General features: G+C 44.7%; 1 protein-coding gene across 1 annotated transcript; it reads left to right on the forward strand.

Moving 5' to 3' along the window:
• The first annotated feature begins 5,829 nt into the window (after positions 1 to 5,829).
• Positions 5,830 to 18,244, forward strand: LOC138979276 (uncharacterized). The gene is made up of 4 exons (XM_070352030.1): positions 5,830 to 5,927; positions 12,694 to 13,397; positions 13,686 to 13,888; positions 17,692 to 18,244. Exons 2-4 carry the CDS (start codon positions 12,717 to 12,719, stop codon positions 17,882 to 17,884), a joined length of 1,077 nt encoding a protein of 358 aa, XP_070208131.1. The 5' UTR covers positions 5,830 to 5,927; positions 12,694 to 12,716; the 3' UTR covers positions 17,885 to 18,244.
• Positions 18,245 to 18,307: the final 63 nt, after the last annotated feature.

Raw genomic sequence — 18,307 nt, forward strand, 5'->3', positions numbered from 1 at the left:
GAGCTCTCAAACCAGCTTCATGCAGGCGGTTCCGCACGGTCTGGTCCGATAATCGGTGTGGCCCGGGGAGAGCCTGGACAGAAGATGAGGCCGACAGGAAACGATTCCGGAGGTGGCGGAGCCGTATGAAGCCCTGCATCTATCATTGCAAAGTGGTGCTTGTATCCCATCAATAGTCAATACTGCCAACCCTGCATCTGTCATTGCAAAGTGGTGCTTGTATCCCATCAATAGTCAATACTGCCAACCCTGCATCTGTCATTGCAAAGTGGTGCTTCCCAGCTAGCAAGCTTTCGTCGGCCGACTGACGATTTCAGTCGGGTGACGTCGTCAAATGTCGTGTGTCGATGTCCGTTGTCGCGCCGATATCGTTTTGACTGTGTGTAAAACTCGGCAAATGTACGTAATAAACCCCGACATCGGCCCGACGCAATGTTGCTGTCGATAAAAATATGCAGAGTTACGGGAGATAACAACTTGAATTTATTATCATTATTTTAGCACTTGTTACGTCCCCTGTTCAAGCGTCGGGAACGGCGTGACATGACTCTGCAAATGCGAAACTAAATTATTCATATTTGTTGACTTTTTCACATAGGAGTAGGATAATTAATTGTAAGTTTTGTTTGTATATTTGCAATCAAATACAGCATGAGCTCAAACCATGAGTTTTACATTTTAAAAATACGCCATCATATATACTTGAAATACTCTAATAGCTTTCCTTACGGTACAAACAAGATTGAGTGTGAAGATGGCCGGCTAGCTGCTACTTTCCCGCGTGAGCGAAGTTTATTTGTTTTCTTAGTTCAAGTTAATATCGAAAGAAGAGACATTCTTGTGAATGTTGGACAGCACATTGATGATATGTTATCCGAGACGAATGTCGCCTCGGGATCTCAATCTGAGTGCTGGTCCCAGTGCCACGTGGTGGCGGTGATAGTTGACAAGTTAAAATTGTGTAGCCAAGGACGGATGGAAACCTACAGGTGTGTTCAAGCTGTTAACGTCAACTCGAGGACAACCGACGGATCCAGCGAGTAAGTGATTTTGGTTTTTTTCTTCTTTAATGTTAGTTTTGCTGTTATACAGTGGGGGGGGGGGGGGGGGGGGGAGTACATACTGCTGTATCTGTATCTGTAGATGTAGGTGTTTTGTCCTGTACAGTGGGGGGGGGGGGGGGGTGGAGTACATACTCATGATACTGCTGAATCTGTAGCTTTAAGTGTGGTTTGCACTGTTACACTTGGGGGGTGGGGTGTATGTATACTGATGTATCTGAAGCTGTAGGTGTGTGTATTGCATTTTAACACTTGGGGGGGGGGGGGGGTACATACTGATCTATCTGTAGCTGGTGGTGTGTTTTGCACTGATGCACACCAATCTTACATGGTCCAATCTTACATGGTCCAACCTTACATGGTCCAAACCTACATGGTCCAATCTTACATGGTCCAGTCGTGGTGACGATTTTAAACCATGTTGGGTCACGCATGGTCCAATCTTACATGGTCCAATCTTACATGGTCCAACCTTACATGGTCCAACCTTACATGGTCCAATCTTGCATGGTCCAATCTTGCATGGCCCAATCTTGCATGGTCCAACCTTACATGGTCCAACCTTACATGGTCCAACCTTACATGGTCCAATCTTACATGGTCCAACCATACATGGTCCAACCTTACATGGTCCAATCTTACATGGTCCAATCTTACATGGTCCAACCTTGCATGGTCCAATCTTGCATGGTCCAATCTTGCATGGTCCAATCTTACATGGTCCAATCTTATATGGTCCAACCTTGCATGGTCCAATCTTGCATGGTCCAATATTACGTGGTCCAACCTTACATGGTCCAATCTTACATGGTCCAACCTTACATGGTCCAACCTTACATGGTCCAATCTTACATGGTCCAATCTTGCATGGTCCAATCTTGCATGGTCCAATCTTGCATGGTCCAACCTTACATGGTCCAACCTTACATGGTCCAACCTTACATGGTCCAATCTTACATGGTCCAACCATACATGGTCCAATCTTACATGGTCCAACCTTGCATGGTCCAATCTTACATGGTCCAATCTTACATGGTCCAATATTACATGGTCCAACCTTACATGGGCCAATCTTACATGGTCCAATATTACATGGTCCAATCTTACATGGTCCAATCTTACATGGTCCAATCTTACATGGTCCATATATATATTATTGGACCATGTAATATTGGACCATGTAATATTGGACCATGTAAGATTGGACCATGTAAGGTTGGACCATGTAATATTGGACCATGTAAGATTGGTCCAATCTTACATGGTCCAACCTTACATGGTCCAACCATACATGGTCCAATCTTACATGGTCCAATCTTGCATGGTCCAACCTTACATGGTCCAACCTTACATGGTCCAACCTTACATGGTCCAATCTTACATGGTCCATATATATATTATTGGACCATGTAATATTGGACCATGTAAGATTGGACCATGTAAGGTTGGACCATGTAAGATTGAACCATGTAAGATTGGACCATGCGTGACCCAACATGGTTTAAAATCGTCACCACGAGTTTTCGTCACACCCAACAATTCAAAGTGTGGTGCAACACACGAACACTATCCAATGTTTTAGCCATTGGTTTGGATGAGCACGACAAACATTTCGTCTGCTTCTAAAGGTGCTACCGCCTCAGAACCGCAGGCGCGAAGAAAAGTTCGCAGGGATTTCCCGATTGCATAACCGGAAACGAAAGGGATCGCTACGAACTAAGTTTCGTTGGTCAATCTAAAGCTCGCTAATAAGCACCATTGTACTTCCTATGTCTTGAATTAACAGCTTTGTGTTGCATGACCTTGGATGACCTTGACCTTGGGTCAAGGTCACATGTATTTTGGTAGGAAAAATGTGTAAAGCAGTTCTTAGTGTATGATGTCATTGCTAGGTTTAGTTATTTGACCTTGACCCTGAAGGCCAAGGTCATGTAAAGGTCACGGTCAAGCATGTGAGTCGTATGGGCTTTGCCCTTCTTGTTTATACTGCTGTAGCTGTACGGGGAGGGGGGGTATACTGCTGTAGCTGTTAGTGATTTTTGCACTGTTACACGGGGGGGGGGGGGGGGGGGGGGGGTGGAGTACATACTGCTGAATCTGTAGCTATAAGTGTGGTTTGCACTGTTACACTTGGGGGGTGGGGTGTACATACTGATGTATCTGTAGCTGTAGGTATTGCATTGTAACACTTGGGGGGGGGGGGGGTGTACATACTGATCTATCTGTAGCTGTAGGCGTGTTTTGTACTGTTACACTTGGGGGGGGGGGGGGGCGGTTTGTACATACTGATGTAGCTGTAGGTGTGTTATGTACTGTTACAGTAGGCGGGGAGGGGGGGGGGGGGTTGAACATACTGCTGTATATGTAGCTGTAGGTGTGTTTTGCACACAGGGGGGGGGGGGGGGGGGGGGGGGTTGTACATACTGCTGTATCTGTAGGTCTAGGTGTGTTTTGCACTCTACACGGGGGAAGGCGGTTGAGTGTTGTACATACTGCTGTATCTGAAGCTGTAGGTATGTTTGGTACTGTTACAGTGGTGGCAGCGGGGGGAGGGGGATGTACATAATTCTGAATCTGTAGCTGTAAATGAGTTTTGTACTGTTACAGTGGTGGGGGGGGGGGGGGGTTGGGGGTTGTACATACTGCTGTAGCTGTAGGTGTGTTTTGCACTGTTACTAAGGGGGAGGGGAGGTGTACATACTGCTGTAGCTGTAGCTGTAAGTAATTTTTGCACTGTTACACTTGGGGGGTTGTATATACTGCTGAATCTGTTGCTGTAGGTGTGTTTTATACTGTAATACTGAGGGGGGGGGGGGGTGTATACGGCTGTATCTGTAGCTGTAGGTGTGTTTTGTACTGTTACAGTGAGGGCGGTAGGGGCGGGGTGTTCTACATACTGCTGTATCTCTAGCTGGTGATTTGTTTTGCACTGTTACACTGGGGGGGGGGGGGGGGGGTTGTACACACTGCTGTATCTGTAGGTTTGTTTTCCACTGTAACACTGGGGGGAGGGGGGGTTATACTGCTGTAGCTGTAGCTGTAAGTGAATTTTGCACTGTTACACTTGGGGGGGGGGGGTGGTGGTGGTACATACTGCTGTATCTGTAGCTGCACCCAGCCAGCAAGACATTAGCGGCCGATAGTCGGCCGAACACCCTTCAAAAAGTCGGGCAGGTGACGTCAAAAGATACGACGCGGGTGTTGGCCCGACTAACTTTTGCAAAGAGGCAACGAGGCGGCCGACAGGCGGCCGAACACCTGTACTATGGCGGCACGCATCCGGTCCGATGTTAATCGGCCCGATGGCTTGTGGGACCTGCGGCCCGACACCTTATGCCGACATCGTCCCGATGTCTTCCCGCTGAAATCGATATCTTCCCGATGTCGGCATAAGGTGTCGGACCGCAGGTCAAACAAGTCATCGGGCCGATTAACATCGGACCGGATGCGTGCCGCCATAGTGCAGGTGTTCGGCCGCCTATCGGCCGCATCGTTGCCTCTTTGCAAAAGTTAGTCGGGCCAACACCCGCGTCGTATGTTTTGACGTCACCGGCCCGACTTTTTGAAGGGTGTTCGGCCGATTATCGGCCGCTAATGTCTTGCTGGCTGGGTTGTATCCCATCAATAGTCAATACTGCCAACCCTGCATCTGTCATTGCAAAGTGGTGCTTGTATCCCATCAATAGTCAATACTGCCAACCCTGCATCTGTCATTGCAAAGTGGTGCTTGTATCCCATCAATAGTCAATACTGCCAACCCGGCATCTGTCATTGCAAAGTGGTGCTTGTATCCCATCAATAGTCAATACTGCCAACCCTGCATCTGTCATTGCAAAGTGGTGCTTGTATCCCATCAATAGTCAATACTGCCAACCCGGCATCGGTCATTGCAAAGTGGTGCTTGTATCCCATCAATAGTCAATACTGCCAACCCTGCATCTGTCATTGCAAAGTGGTGCTTGTATCCCATCAATAGTCAATACTGCCAACCCGGCATCTGTCATTGCAAAGTGGTGCTTGTATCCCATCAATAGTCAATACTGCCAACCCTGCATCTGTCATTGCAAAGTGGTGCTTGTATCCCATCAATAGTCAATACTGCCAACCCTGCATCTGTCATTGCAAAGTGGTGCTTGTATCCCATCAATAGTCAATACTGCCAACCCTGCATCTGTCACAGCAAAGTGGTGCTTGTATCCCATCAATAGTCAATACTGCCAACCCTGCATCTGTCATTGCAAAGTGGTGCTTGTATCCCATCAATAGTCAATTCTGCCAACCCTGCATCTGTCACAGCAAAGTGGTGCTTGTATCCTTTCTAAAGCAGACGTCCGGTCCAGGCGCTCAAGAAATGATGTTTGTCTCCAGGAGTCTCATATTTATAGGCATCATAGAAATAATACAAATAAAATAAGTCACGACAATGGAAACATACGGTGTAAGGGACACAACTGGGCCTATTTGATGATAAAAACGATTTACCTTATTGTTTCCCTTTGCTCTTGGCCGTCAGACTACATTTTGCACGCTTGCAATTGCAATTCTCTTTTTTTACTTTTTTCTTTTCTTTTTAATTCTTAAACATAAACTTTCTTGATTTCGTGTACGTGTTGATATAAATCGTTGAAGGTCGATTTTCTTGATTGCTCCACACTACTGAGAAACGCTTGCCGCTTCGGGAATTCCCACTGATCTCAAAATAACCAATATTTTTAGATCAGTGGGAATTCCCACAATGAACAAACGACTGTGACCCGCTTTGTGTATTATCTGACGCAACTGGTTGACGGGTGGTGACATTCTATTTATTTCACCCGACAAGAAACAGGCTTGGACGGACGCTGAAACCCGGCATCATATGAAAAGGTATCGTCTTATTGTTGTGCACATGTTCACTAAAAAACAGTATCAACTCAAACCTCCTGGGAACACTGAGATGCACATCAGTGTATGTATCATGATCAATGATGGCGGATGTATGTGGAGAGTGTTGTCTCCAAGTTGTTGCTGACACATGAACAGGGAGGACGTCAGCCGGGCTTCAGCCAAAATAAACTCCAGACAGAATGTTTCCCTGCCAATGTCAAGAGGTACAATTATCTAGAGGGAGACATGCATGTCAAGATCAGTCTTGCAATTCTGGCAGATCTGTGATGAAATTCGGACAGTCGATTTTACGTACCCCCATGTTCGATTTACTCACGAGTTGCTAACTGCTTGATCGGTTGTCTACAATGACCGCAGATACTGGCATTCTACGGCGAGATGAATAACTCTACTTGCTGTTTACCACTGGACCCACTGTTACCTAAACTTACTGACACACCGTGTGAAAGACAATATACACTGACAGTCTACAGCGTGAGGAATAACCTCTACATGCTGTTTACCACTGGACCCACTGTGACCTAAACTTACCGACACACCGTCAGTCCGTGTGACAGACACTATACACTGGCAGTCTACAGCGAGATGAATAACTCTACTTGCTGTTTACCACTGGACCCACTGTCACCTAAACTGACCGACACACCGTGTGACAGACACTATACACCGGCAGTCTACAGCAAGATGAATAACTCTACTTGCTGTTAGTACCACTGGACCCACTGTGACCTAAACTGACCGACACACCGTGTGACAGACACTATACACTGACAGTCTACAGCGTGATGAATAATCTCTACTTGCTGTTTACCACTGGTCCCACTGTGACCTAAACTGACCGACACACCGTGTGACAGACACTGTACACTGGCAGTCTACGGCGTGATGAATAACTCTACTTGCTGTTTACCACTGGACCCACTGTGACCTAAACTTACTGACACACTGTGTGAAAGACAATATACACTGACATCAAAAGAGATTGTGGTCATGTTGAACTGTAGCGCTGTAAAGTTCATTCAGTTTGGTCATTAGGTTGTCTGACTTTGAGCTTTTCCCCCAGAGAAAACGATATGAAAAATCCGATTTCTCAGGAGGCGGAGATTTTCAGGAATGGACTGCTGGTAGCGTTTCTGTCCACGCGCTGAGTGTTTGCAGTGTCGGCGTGATGATTGTTCATTTCGTGTTAGCAGTGTCGGCTTGATGATTGTTCATTTCGTGTTAGCAGTGTCGGCTTGACGATTGTTCATTTCGTGTTAGCAGTGTCGGCTTGACGATTGTTCATTTCGTGTTAGCAGTGTCGGCGTGATGATTGTTCATTTCGTGTTAGCAGTGTCGGCTTGACGATTGTTCATTTCGTGTTAGCAGTGTCGGCTTGACGATTGTTCATTTCGTGTTAGCAGTGTCGGCTTGACGATTGTTCATTTCGTGTTAGCAGTGTCGGCTTGACGATTGTTCATTTCGTGTTAGCAGTGTAGACTTGACGATTGTTCATTTCGTGTTAGCAATGTCAACTTGATGATTGTTCATTTCATGTTAGCAGTGTCGGCTTGACGATTGTTCATTTCGTGTTAGCAGTGTCGACTTGATGAGTGTTCATTTCGTGTTAGCAGTGTCGGCGTGAAGATTGTTTATTTCATGTTAGCAGTGTCGGCGTGATGATTGTTTCAATGCTTGTTATGTTAATCTTACTTACTCTATTTCACGTGTATGTAGAGCGCTTACTTTCCCTGGGTTCTCGGACCGTTGACAGGTGTGTTTACCTTTGTTTCCCGGACCGTTGACAGGTGTGTTTACCTTTGTTTCTTGGACCGCTGACAGGTGTGTTTACCATTGTTTCTCGGACCGCTGACAGGTGTGTTTACCTTTGTTTCTCGGACCGCTGACAAGTGTGTTTACCTTTGTTTCTCGGACCGCTGACAGGTGTGTTTACCTTTGTTTCTCGGACCGTTGACAGGTGTGTTTACCTTTGTTTTTCGGACTGCTGACAGGTGTGTTTACCTTTGTTTTTCGGACCGTTGACAGGTGTGTTTACCTTTGTTTCTCGGACCGCTGACAGGTGTGTTTACCTTTGTTTCTCGGACCGTTGACAGGTGTGTTTACCTTTGTTTCTCGGACTGCTGACAGGTGTGTTTACCTTTGTTTCTTGGACTACTGACAGGTGTGTTTACCTTTGTTTCTCGGACCGCTGACAGGTGTGTTTACTTTTGTTTCTCGGACTGCTGACAGGTGTGTTTAACTTTGTTTCTTGGACCGCTGACAGGTGTGTTTACCCTTGTTTCTCGGACCGCTGACAGGTGTGTTTACCTTTGTTTCTCGGACCGCTGACAGGTGTGTTTACCTTTGTTTCTCGGACCGTTGACAGGTGTGTTTACCTTTGTTTCTCGGACTGCTGACAGGTGTGTTTACCTTTGTTTCTCGGGCCGCTGACAAGTGAGTTTACCTTTGTTTTTCGGACTGCTGACAGGTGTGTTTACCTTTGTTTCTTGGACCGTTGACAGGTGTGTTTACCTTTGTTTCTCGGACCGTTGACAGGTGTGTTTACCTTTGTTTCTCGGACCGCTGACATGTGTGTTTACCTTTGTTTCTCGGACCGCTGACAGGTGTGTTTACCTTTGTTTCTCGGACCGCTGACAGGTGTGTTTACCTTTGTTTCTCGGACCGCTGACAGGTGTGTTTAACTTTGTTTCTCGGACCGCTGACAAGTGAGTTTACTTTTGTTTCTCGGACCGCTGACAGGTGTGTTTACCTTTGTTTCTCGGACCGTTGACAGGTGTGTTTACCTTTGTTTCTTGGACCGCTGACAGGTGTGTTTACCTTTGTTTCTCGGACCGCTGACATGTGTGTTTACCTTTGTTTCTCGGACCGCTGACAGGTGTGTTTACCTTTGTTTCTCGGACCGCTGACAGGTGTGTTTACCTTTGTTTCTCGGACCGCTGACAAGTGTGTTTACCTTTGTTTCTCGGACCGCTGACAAGTGTGTTTACCTTTGTTTCTCGGACCGCTGACAGGTGTGTTTACCTTTGTTTCTCAGACCGTTGACAGGTGTGTTTACCTTTGTTTCTCGGACCGCTGACAAGTGTGTTTACCTTTGTTTCTCGGACCCCTGACAAGTGTGTTTACCTTTGTTTCTCGGACCGTTGACAGGTGTGTTTACCTTTGTTTCTCGGACCGTTGACAGGTGTGTTTACCTTTGTTTCTCGGACCGCTTACAAGTGTGTTTACCTTTGTTTCTCGGACCGTTGACAGGTATGTTTACCTTTGTTTCTCGGACCGTTGACAGGTGTGTTTACCTTTGTTTTTCGGACTGTTGACAGGTGTGTTTACCTTTGTTTCTCGGACCGCTGACAGGTGTGTTTACCTTTGTTTCTCGGACCGCTGACAGGTGTGTTTACCTTTGTTTCTCGGACCGCTGACAGGTGTGTTTACCTTTGTTTCTCGGACCGTTGACAGGTGTGTTTACCTTTGTTTCTCGGACCGTTGACAGGTGTGTTTACCTTTGTTTTTCGGACTGCTGACAGGTGTGTTTACCTTTGTTTCTTGGACCGTTGACAGTTGTGTTTACCTTTGTTTCTCGGACCGTTGACAGCTGTGTTTACTTTTGTTTCTCGGACCGTTGACAGGTGTGTTTACCTTTGTTTCTCGGACCGTTGACTAGTGTGTTTACCTTTGTTTCTCGGACCGTTGGCAGGTGTGTTTACCTTTGTTTCTCGGACCGCTGACAGGTGTGTTTACCTTTGTTTCTCGGACCACTGACAGGTGTGTTTAACTTTGTTTCTTGGACCGCTGACAGGTGTGTTTACCTTTGTTTCTCGGACCGCTGACAGGTGTGTTTAACTTTGTTTCTTGGACCGTTGACAGGTGTGTTTACCTTTGTTTCTCGGACCGTTGACAGGTGTGTTTACCTTTGTTTCTCGGACCGCTGACAGGTGTGTTTACCTTTGTTTCTCGGACCGTTGACAGGTGTGTTTACCTTTGCTTGTTGTCTTTCACTGCCGGGACAGTTCTGACTCTCCAAGCCTACATCATTATTTGTATGAGGATAATGAATCATTTAGATAAGTTACACACTTTTAAAGATGACTACTATTACAAAGTTTCCTATGCTACTTCTACAACTACTACTTCTACTACTAGCCTACTACTACTACTACTACTACTACTACTACTACTACTCCTCCTACTCCTACTATGACTACTACTACTACTACTACTTCTACTCCTCCTCCTCCTCCTACTAGGCTACTCCTACTATGACTACTAGAACAGTTACGATATAACTGGCTGGCACAACTATTACGATGACAATGACCACTACTACTACTACTACTACTACTACTAAAATACTACTACTACTACTACTACAGGGCGGGGATGTAGCTCAGTCGGTAGCGCGCTGGATTTGTATCAAGTTGGCCGCTGTCAGCGTGAGTTCGTCCCCACGTTCGGCGAGAGATTTATTTCTCAGAGTCAACTTTGTGTGCAGACTCTCCTCGGTGTCCGAACACCCCCGTGTGTACACGCAAGCACAAGACCAAGTGCGCACGAAAAAGATCCTGTAATCCATGTCAGAGGTCGGTGGGTTATAGAAACACGAAAATACCCAGCATGCTTCCTCCGAAAGCGGCGTATGGCTGCCTAAATGGCGGGGTAAAAATGGTCATACACGTAAAAGCCGTGGGAGTTTCAGCCCATGAACGAACAAACAAACTACTACTACTACTACTACACCACTGTCTGCGACTGCTGCTGCTTCTACTACTAGGACTACAAGTAATACAAGAGAAATACTACTGACTGTTACTGCTGTTGTACTGCTACTACAATGACGCCGACTACGGCTACTACCGTAAAATCCCTAGCATAAGCCCACCATCTAGCAAACGCCCACCCCCCACTTTGGGCCAAAAGTTGTGCACAGGGGTAACTACCTAGCAAACGCCCACCCTGCTTTTTTCAAAGAGACTATAGGCTCACTTTCACTAGGATTTGTGCAGACTGTTCTAAAAGTCATCTTTTTCCCCTTCTTTACCTTTTCGTGTTTCTTTCCTTTTTTATATTTAGTCAAGTTTTGACTAAATATTTTAACATCGAGGGGGAATCGAAACGAGGGTCGTGGTGTATGTGCGTGTGTGTGTGTGTGTCTGTGTGTGCTGTGTGTCTGTGTGTGTGTCTCTGTGTGTGTAGAGCGATTCAGACTAAACTACTGGACCGATCTTTATGAAATTTGACATGAGAGTTCCTGGGTATGAAATCCCCATACATTTTTTTCATTTTTTTGATAAATGTCTTTGATGACGTCATATCCGGCTTTTCGTGAAAGTTGAGGCGGCACTGTCACGCCCTCATTTTTCAACCAAATTGGTTCAAATTTTGGTCAAGTATTCTTCGACGAAGCCCGGGGTTCGGTATTGCATTTCAGCTTGGTGGCTTAAAAATTAATTAATGACTTTGGTCATTAAAAATCTGAAAATTGTAAAAAAAAAATAACAATTTATAAAACGATCCAAATTTACGTTTATCTTATTCTCCATCATTTGCTGATTCAAAAAACATATAAATATGTTATATTCGGATTAAAAACAAGCTCTGAAAATTAAATATATAAAAATTATTATCAAAATTAAATTGTCCAAATCAATTTAAAAACACTTTCATCTTATTCCTTGTCGGTTCCTGATTCCAAAAACATATAGATATGATATGTTTGGATTAAAAACACGCTCAGAAAGTTAAAACAAAGAGAGGTACAGAAAAGCGTGCTATCCTTCTTAGCGCAACTACTACCCCGCTCTTCTTGTCAATTTCACTGCCTTTGCCATGAGCGGTGGCCTGACGATGCTACGAGTACAATGGCATTGCGTTCAGTTTCATTCTGTGAGTTCGACAGCTACTTGACTAAATATTGTATTTTCGCCTTACGCGACTTGTCTTATTCTTTGTCCCCTCTCCTCACTCCCACCCATCGTTCATGTTTTTTCGAGTTTCTCTTCTCTTTTTTTTCCCAAGTTTGTGGGTTTTTCTTTCTCAGAAAGATTGGGCCTTTTGAAGACAAAATCCAAGTTCAGTTAACGTTTCATTTCCAAAGACGATCGTGTAATTTCTTCCCTGTACAGAAAGAAAGGGCTTCATTGGTGTTGACATTTCGACATTTCATCAAGTTTCTTTTTCCCGGAATTGTGTTGTTATTGTTTGTCCTTGCAAAGGTCTGGTGATTTTCTTTTTACTTTATAAATTTATATGAATGACTATGCTTGGGTTGTTTTCAGAAGAGCCAGTCCTTTTCTCTCTCTCTCTCTCTCTCTCTCTCTCTCTCTCTCTCTCTCTCTCTCTCTCTCTCTCTCTCTCTCTCTCTCTCTCTCTCTCTCTCTCTCTCTCTCTCTCTCTCTCTCTCTCTCTCTCTCTCTCTCTCGGTTGGCCTTCTTTGCCTCAAAGTCATTTTTCTTTCTTTTTTCCTTCACTTCTACTCACACGACCTAACTTACATGCTTTCGGGGTTTGTATTCACTCAATTACACGATTGAGCACAAAACTTACTTTGTGCAAAGGGGTCTATCCCTAGCAAACGCCCACCCCCCAATTTTGCCCTAAATCTGTGCACAGGGGGGGGGGGGGGGGGGGTGGGCCTATGCTAGGGATTTTACGGTACTGTAGTCGAGAAAACCGGACGCTGTGACAAACCCTTGCCAAACATGGATACATGGACAGATTGCTGAGTACTTACATTTTACCTTTTTCCTTCCAGGAGAGTGATATCCTCTTAGCACCATGTCGGACGCTGACACAAAGTCCAGCACTGCTGACAACATGGTGGACATTGTGCGACACTTGTACCCTGACGCTCTCACCCGTACATACATTGTGCCTCCCGTGCACTGTAACCGGGTGCCGTACAACAAGGCCAAAGTACCCGGTACTGACCAGGAAGTGCTCGTGCTGCCCTCTGGTGAGCAGCTTCAGCAGCAGCGGGGAAACATTCAGGCAGACTTTGCACAGCAGCACGTGCTCCACAACTTGCAGCAACTCGGAGATTTCGGAAAGGAGGTCATGTTCGTGGTGTCTGAGCTGAACTTTAAAGACTACCTGAACAAGCCGTTCTACGCCAAACAGACAAGCAAGCTCCCAAAACCAGCAAACATACCTAAGGAGCACCGGCATCACGGGAAGCAGGGAGACTTTGACATCCTGGTGATTCACCGCAAACACGGCATCCTGGTGGGAGAGATCAAGTCTGTCGGTAAGACCGAGGCAAGCCGAGCGGACACTGAGGTGGTCAAGGTTATTGACAAGGCGGTCAAGCAGCTGGACAAGTGTGAGGTGCACGCCAGACACATGGTCAGTGACATCGCACCCGGCCTGACTGTGAGGAAGACTCTCTTCTTACCGTACGTGAGCCAAGCTCAGCTACAGCGGATTCTGGATGATGAGAACAATGCCAAGTTACAACAGGTACTGGAGAGAGAGAGAGAGAGAGAGAGAGAGAGAGAGAGAGAGAGAGAGAGAGAGAGAGAGAGAGAGAGAGAGAGAGACAGAGAGAGAGAGACAGATAGACAGACAGACAGACAGACAGACAGACAGACAGACGGACAGACATAGTGACCGAACACAAGACAGAGAGAGGTACAGCAAGAGAGAGGGAGAGAGAGATTCTGTTTGTTGGTTGAACTTTTCTATATCCTGAATACTGTCACCTACATCATCGTACGTGTGTTAACACTAGAAATGTCCCTGTTGCAGGCGGTGTGTCGGAGCCTGGGTGCAGGCTACGCAGCGGAGGCCATACTACTGTGCTGTTGCTCTGACCAACTTTCCCACCCTGCATCGTGCAGGCACGTGACACCCGCCGTGTTATCACAGCTGAGCACCTGGTGGCAACACAGGATGGCCAGTACTGTGGACACTCTGCTCACTGATGACAAGTATCTGGACATCGTGGCCAGGTGAGAAAAGTCATTGCATTGTATTTATTTTGCGTCAGTTTTGGGACAGAAAATAATTGTTGTTCGTGTTTATCTGTACTCGACAACTCTGTTTCTGGCAGCCCGCAATTTTCTTTGGAGCAAAATATGTCAAAGAGACTTCTTACTTTTCTGCGTAAACTATGTCTTGTTAAACCCGCGTAGACCAAAACATGATTAGACAGCGAGAGAATTGAATTGAATTGAATTGAATTGATTTGATTTGATTTGATTTGATTTGGATTTGGATTTGGATTTGGATTGGGATTGGGATTGGGTTGGAATTGGGATTGGGATTGGAATTGGGATTGGGTTGGAATTGGGTTGGAATTGGAATTGGATTGGGTTGGAATTGGATTGGGTTGGAATTGGATTGGGTTGGAATTGGATTGGGTTGGAATGGAATTGGGTTGGAATTGGATTGGGTTGGAATTGGAATGGGTTGGAATTGGAATTGGGTCGGGTCGGGTCGGGTCGGGTCGGGTCGGGTCGGGTCGGGCCGGGCCGGGCCGGGCTGGGTTGGGTTGGGGTAGGGAATTGAATTGAACTGAACTGAACTGAACTGAACTGAACTTTATTATTCGAGAGTGACAGAATAAGCAATGCAAACATGCTTTTGTTTCTTCCGGCCCGCGTCCATTGAGGGGTAACTCAACATGAGGAATAAACAGAAGCTTAAGTTACATACATTACACCGTCGGTCCCGTGGGGCCATGGAGCTGCGCCTGGGAGGATTGTTCAGTTGGCGCTGGAACGGCTGTGTAGACCCATGCGTGGGTGGCAGTTTCTACCGCAGCGACCACACTTGTGAACAGAGTCTAAGGGTGTTCATTCACTGCTGTTCTTTTCTTTGGCTCAGAGCCTTTTCACTTCCGAGGCTAGTTGGAGCTTCTCTTCTTCCTTGGCTAGGCCTCTTTCCAGCGGGCTCGGTCTTAGGCAAGGTCTTCCCAACTGTTAATGTACAGTACGACTGACACAATTTTAGCAATCAATATGACATTTCAAGATGCATTATGATTCATAAGCAATGATAGAAGATTATAACAAATAGCTATTTGTTTAAACAAAAAATTCTCAGCCCGTTATGTTATCGTTATAAAAGCGAGAGAGAGAGAGAGAGAGAGAGAGAGAGAGAGAGAGAGAGAGAGAGAGAGAGAGAGAGAGAGAGAGAGAGAGAGAGAGAGAGAGAGACTCAGACTAAGACTCAGAACTTTATTACAAAAGGATAAAGGTTTTAGGCAAAGCCTATTCTTCCAACCTGTCCTTTATACAACACATAAAGACAGACGCACATTACAAATATAAATTCAATCATATAAAATACAGAAATACATTGTACAGAATGCAACACAATGTGCATTTAAGGAATTACATAAGGAGAACTCAAAAAATTACAAAATTACATTGACATAGTTATACCTTTCATTTGGGAATAAGTTGCTCCGATCAGCTACACATCCGTTAACATTAGTACAAAATGTTTAACAAAATAACAATCGAACAAGACATTTCATTCACGAATGATGTGTGAACGTGACTGTCTCTTAAACATTTTCACTGAAGTTGCATTTCTTATCTGTTGGGGTAAGGAGTTCCAGAGAAACGCTCCCGAGAAGGCTAAACTCGATTTGTAGAGGTCTATGCGAGGTATAGGAGGGATGATGCTTTGGGACCCATATCTTTTTGTGGCATGTTTGAAATGTGATTGCAAATATTTAGGACAGTCGTCATTTAGAATGTTATACATGAACACAGCCTTGTTTAACGTCAACTGATCTTTCAAGGGGAGGAAATTCAAGAGCTTTAGTTTATCATCCGTGGACCTATTCAAATCATGCAGAATAAGTTTTGCAGCTCGGCGATGCAGGGAATTGAGTCTTTTTAAATGAACATCACTGCAGAGAGAGAGAGAGAGAGAGAGAGAGAGAGAGAGAGAGAGAGAGAGAGAGAGAGAGAGAGAGAGAGAGAGAGAGAGAGAGAGAGAGAGAGAGAGAGAGCTTTTTTAAGCTTAACATCCCAATACTTTTCATCTTTTCCTTTGTAGAAAGAGATGGACTGGGCAGAACTAGTTTAGCCGCTCTACGCTGGAGCGAGTTCAGCTTCTTCAAGTGAACTTCACAACACCCGTCCCATACTATGGAAGCATAATCAATATGGGGTTTTATGTGGGCATTGTAAAATAGTTTTCTTGTGTCTAGATTAATAATGCTTTGTAACTTTGACAAAAGAAACAGGTTTTTAGCAATTTTTTTGCAGATTCCATTGATGTGAGTCTGCCATTTGAGATTATCATGAACAGTAAGTCCCAGTAAACGGTGCTCAGCTACTTGCTCAATGGAGTGCTCATTTAGGGACAGACTCAGAGTCATTTCTGAAAGTTGATGTTTTTGGCGAGTGCTGAGAGAGAGAGAGAGAGAGAGAGAGAGAGAGAGAGAGAGAGAGAGAGAGAGAGAGAGAGAGAGAGAGAGAGAGAGAGAGAGAGAGAGAGAGAGAGAGAGAGAGAGAGAGAGAGAGAGAGAGAGAGAGAGAGAGAGAGAGAGAGAAAACTCGAACTCGAAAACTTTATTACCGAGGGATGATAGCATTAGGTCCATATGGTCCTTTCTTACAGCTAGTCCCTACTATAATACACACATGAAACAAAGAACAAATATGAAGAATCAAAAAATCAACAACAAAATCAAATAAAACAAAATTATGTAGGGAAAAGTATAACAAAATCAAAACAAAAAAAATCAAAAGTGTGCCTGTTAATGGAAGCATACTAGTTATACACTTTCTCTTTCACACATCCTCACACACACTCGCACAAATTGTACACCGACTTAGTCGTTTGAGAGTTGCTTTCGGAGCTGTCTTTTAAAAGAAGATAATGACAGACATGACTTGATATTTACAGGTAGTGAATTCCAAAGGAACGCACCAGAATAAGAAAAACTAGTTTTAAACAAATCGATGCGGGGCCTTGACAAGGCAAGGTTATTTCGAGTGTTTGAATAATATGACGGAGATGATTTGAAGAGTTGTATAAGATATGTTGGGGCGTCCTTATAGACGACTTTATACATAAATGAACATTTATTATACAAAAGCTGCTTTTAATACTTTTCATCTGTTCCTTTGTAGAAAGAGATGGACTGGGCAGAACTAGTTTAGCAGCTCTACGCTGGAGCGAGTTCAGCTTCTTCAAGTGAACTTCACTACACCCGTCCCATACTATGGAAGCATAATCAATATGGGGTTTTATGTGGGCATTGTAAAATACTTTTCTTGTGTCTAGATTAATAATGCTTTGTAACTTTGACAAAAGAAACAGGTTTTTAGCAATTTTTTTTGCAGATTCCATTGATGTGAGTCTGCCATTTGAGATTATTATCAACAGTAAGTCCCAGTAAACGGTGCTCAGCTACTTGCTCAATGGAGTGCTCATTTAGGGACAGACTCAGAGTCATTTCTGAAAGTTGATGTTTGAGAGAGAGAGACAGAGACAGAGAGAGAGAGAGAGAGAGAGAGAGAGAGAGAGAGAGAGAGAGAGAGAGAGAGAGAGAGAGAGAGAGAGAGAGAGAGCGAGAAAGAGAGAGTTTTCACAATCATCACCTCACAAATAACAACCAAAGAAACCAACGAACGAACACTTTCCTCAACATCCGACACCTTTGCTGTGAGTCAGGTTCAAAAACCAAAATTTTCTTTTTAAAATTCACTTACTTTGTGACTTGTATCACCACTACATATTAAGCTTTAAGTACAGCAGACACAATCATTAAAGCCCATCTGTGTTGCAGGTTTGTGGGACCGGCCACCACGGTGTCTGTCCCCTGCTACAACGGTGTCCGTGTGGAGGTGCGGACTGCAGGACAGGCGGTGGCGGAACTGGGGCGGAGGCTGGCACTTCTGGTTCTGACCTTGCAACAACTTGACCTCATGAATAGAAACCCGCGACTGGTCTGCTTGACAGGTCCCCCTGGCACTGGTTAGTAACATACATGTTTCATCATCATCATCATCATCATCATCATCATCATCATCATCATCATCATCATCATCATCATCATCATCATCATCATCATCATCATCATCATCATCATCAATAAAAAAAATGTGTTTGTGTGTGTTGTTGCATTTTCAATATTTTTTTTTATTATCTACCTCACAACATGTGTACACATTGTATTTTTGACCTCCTAAACTGGACATAAGTTTCAGACTGTACAACAATTCTTTCGAATTAATTTTAAATATTCATGTATATGTGCATAAGAAAATGTGTCTGCAGCATGTAATGATATAAACACACATTATATACATGTCATGTACATTGATCAGGATCTCCCTTAACCTTCGCCCGTCCGGGTTATCGACTACACACCGAAGACATCGTGAGGCTGTGCTGACCCATGC

Source organism: Littorina saxatilis, linkage group LG10 (assembly GCF_037325665.1).
Source record: "Littorina saxatilis isolate snail1 linkage group LG10, US_GU_Lsax_2.0, whole genome shotgun sequence".
Taxonomy (NCBI): Eukaryota; Metazoa; Mollusca; class Gastropoda; order Littorinimorpha; family Littorinidae; genus Littorina; species Littorina saxatilis.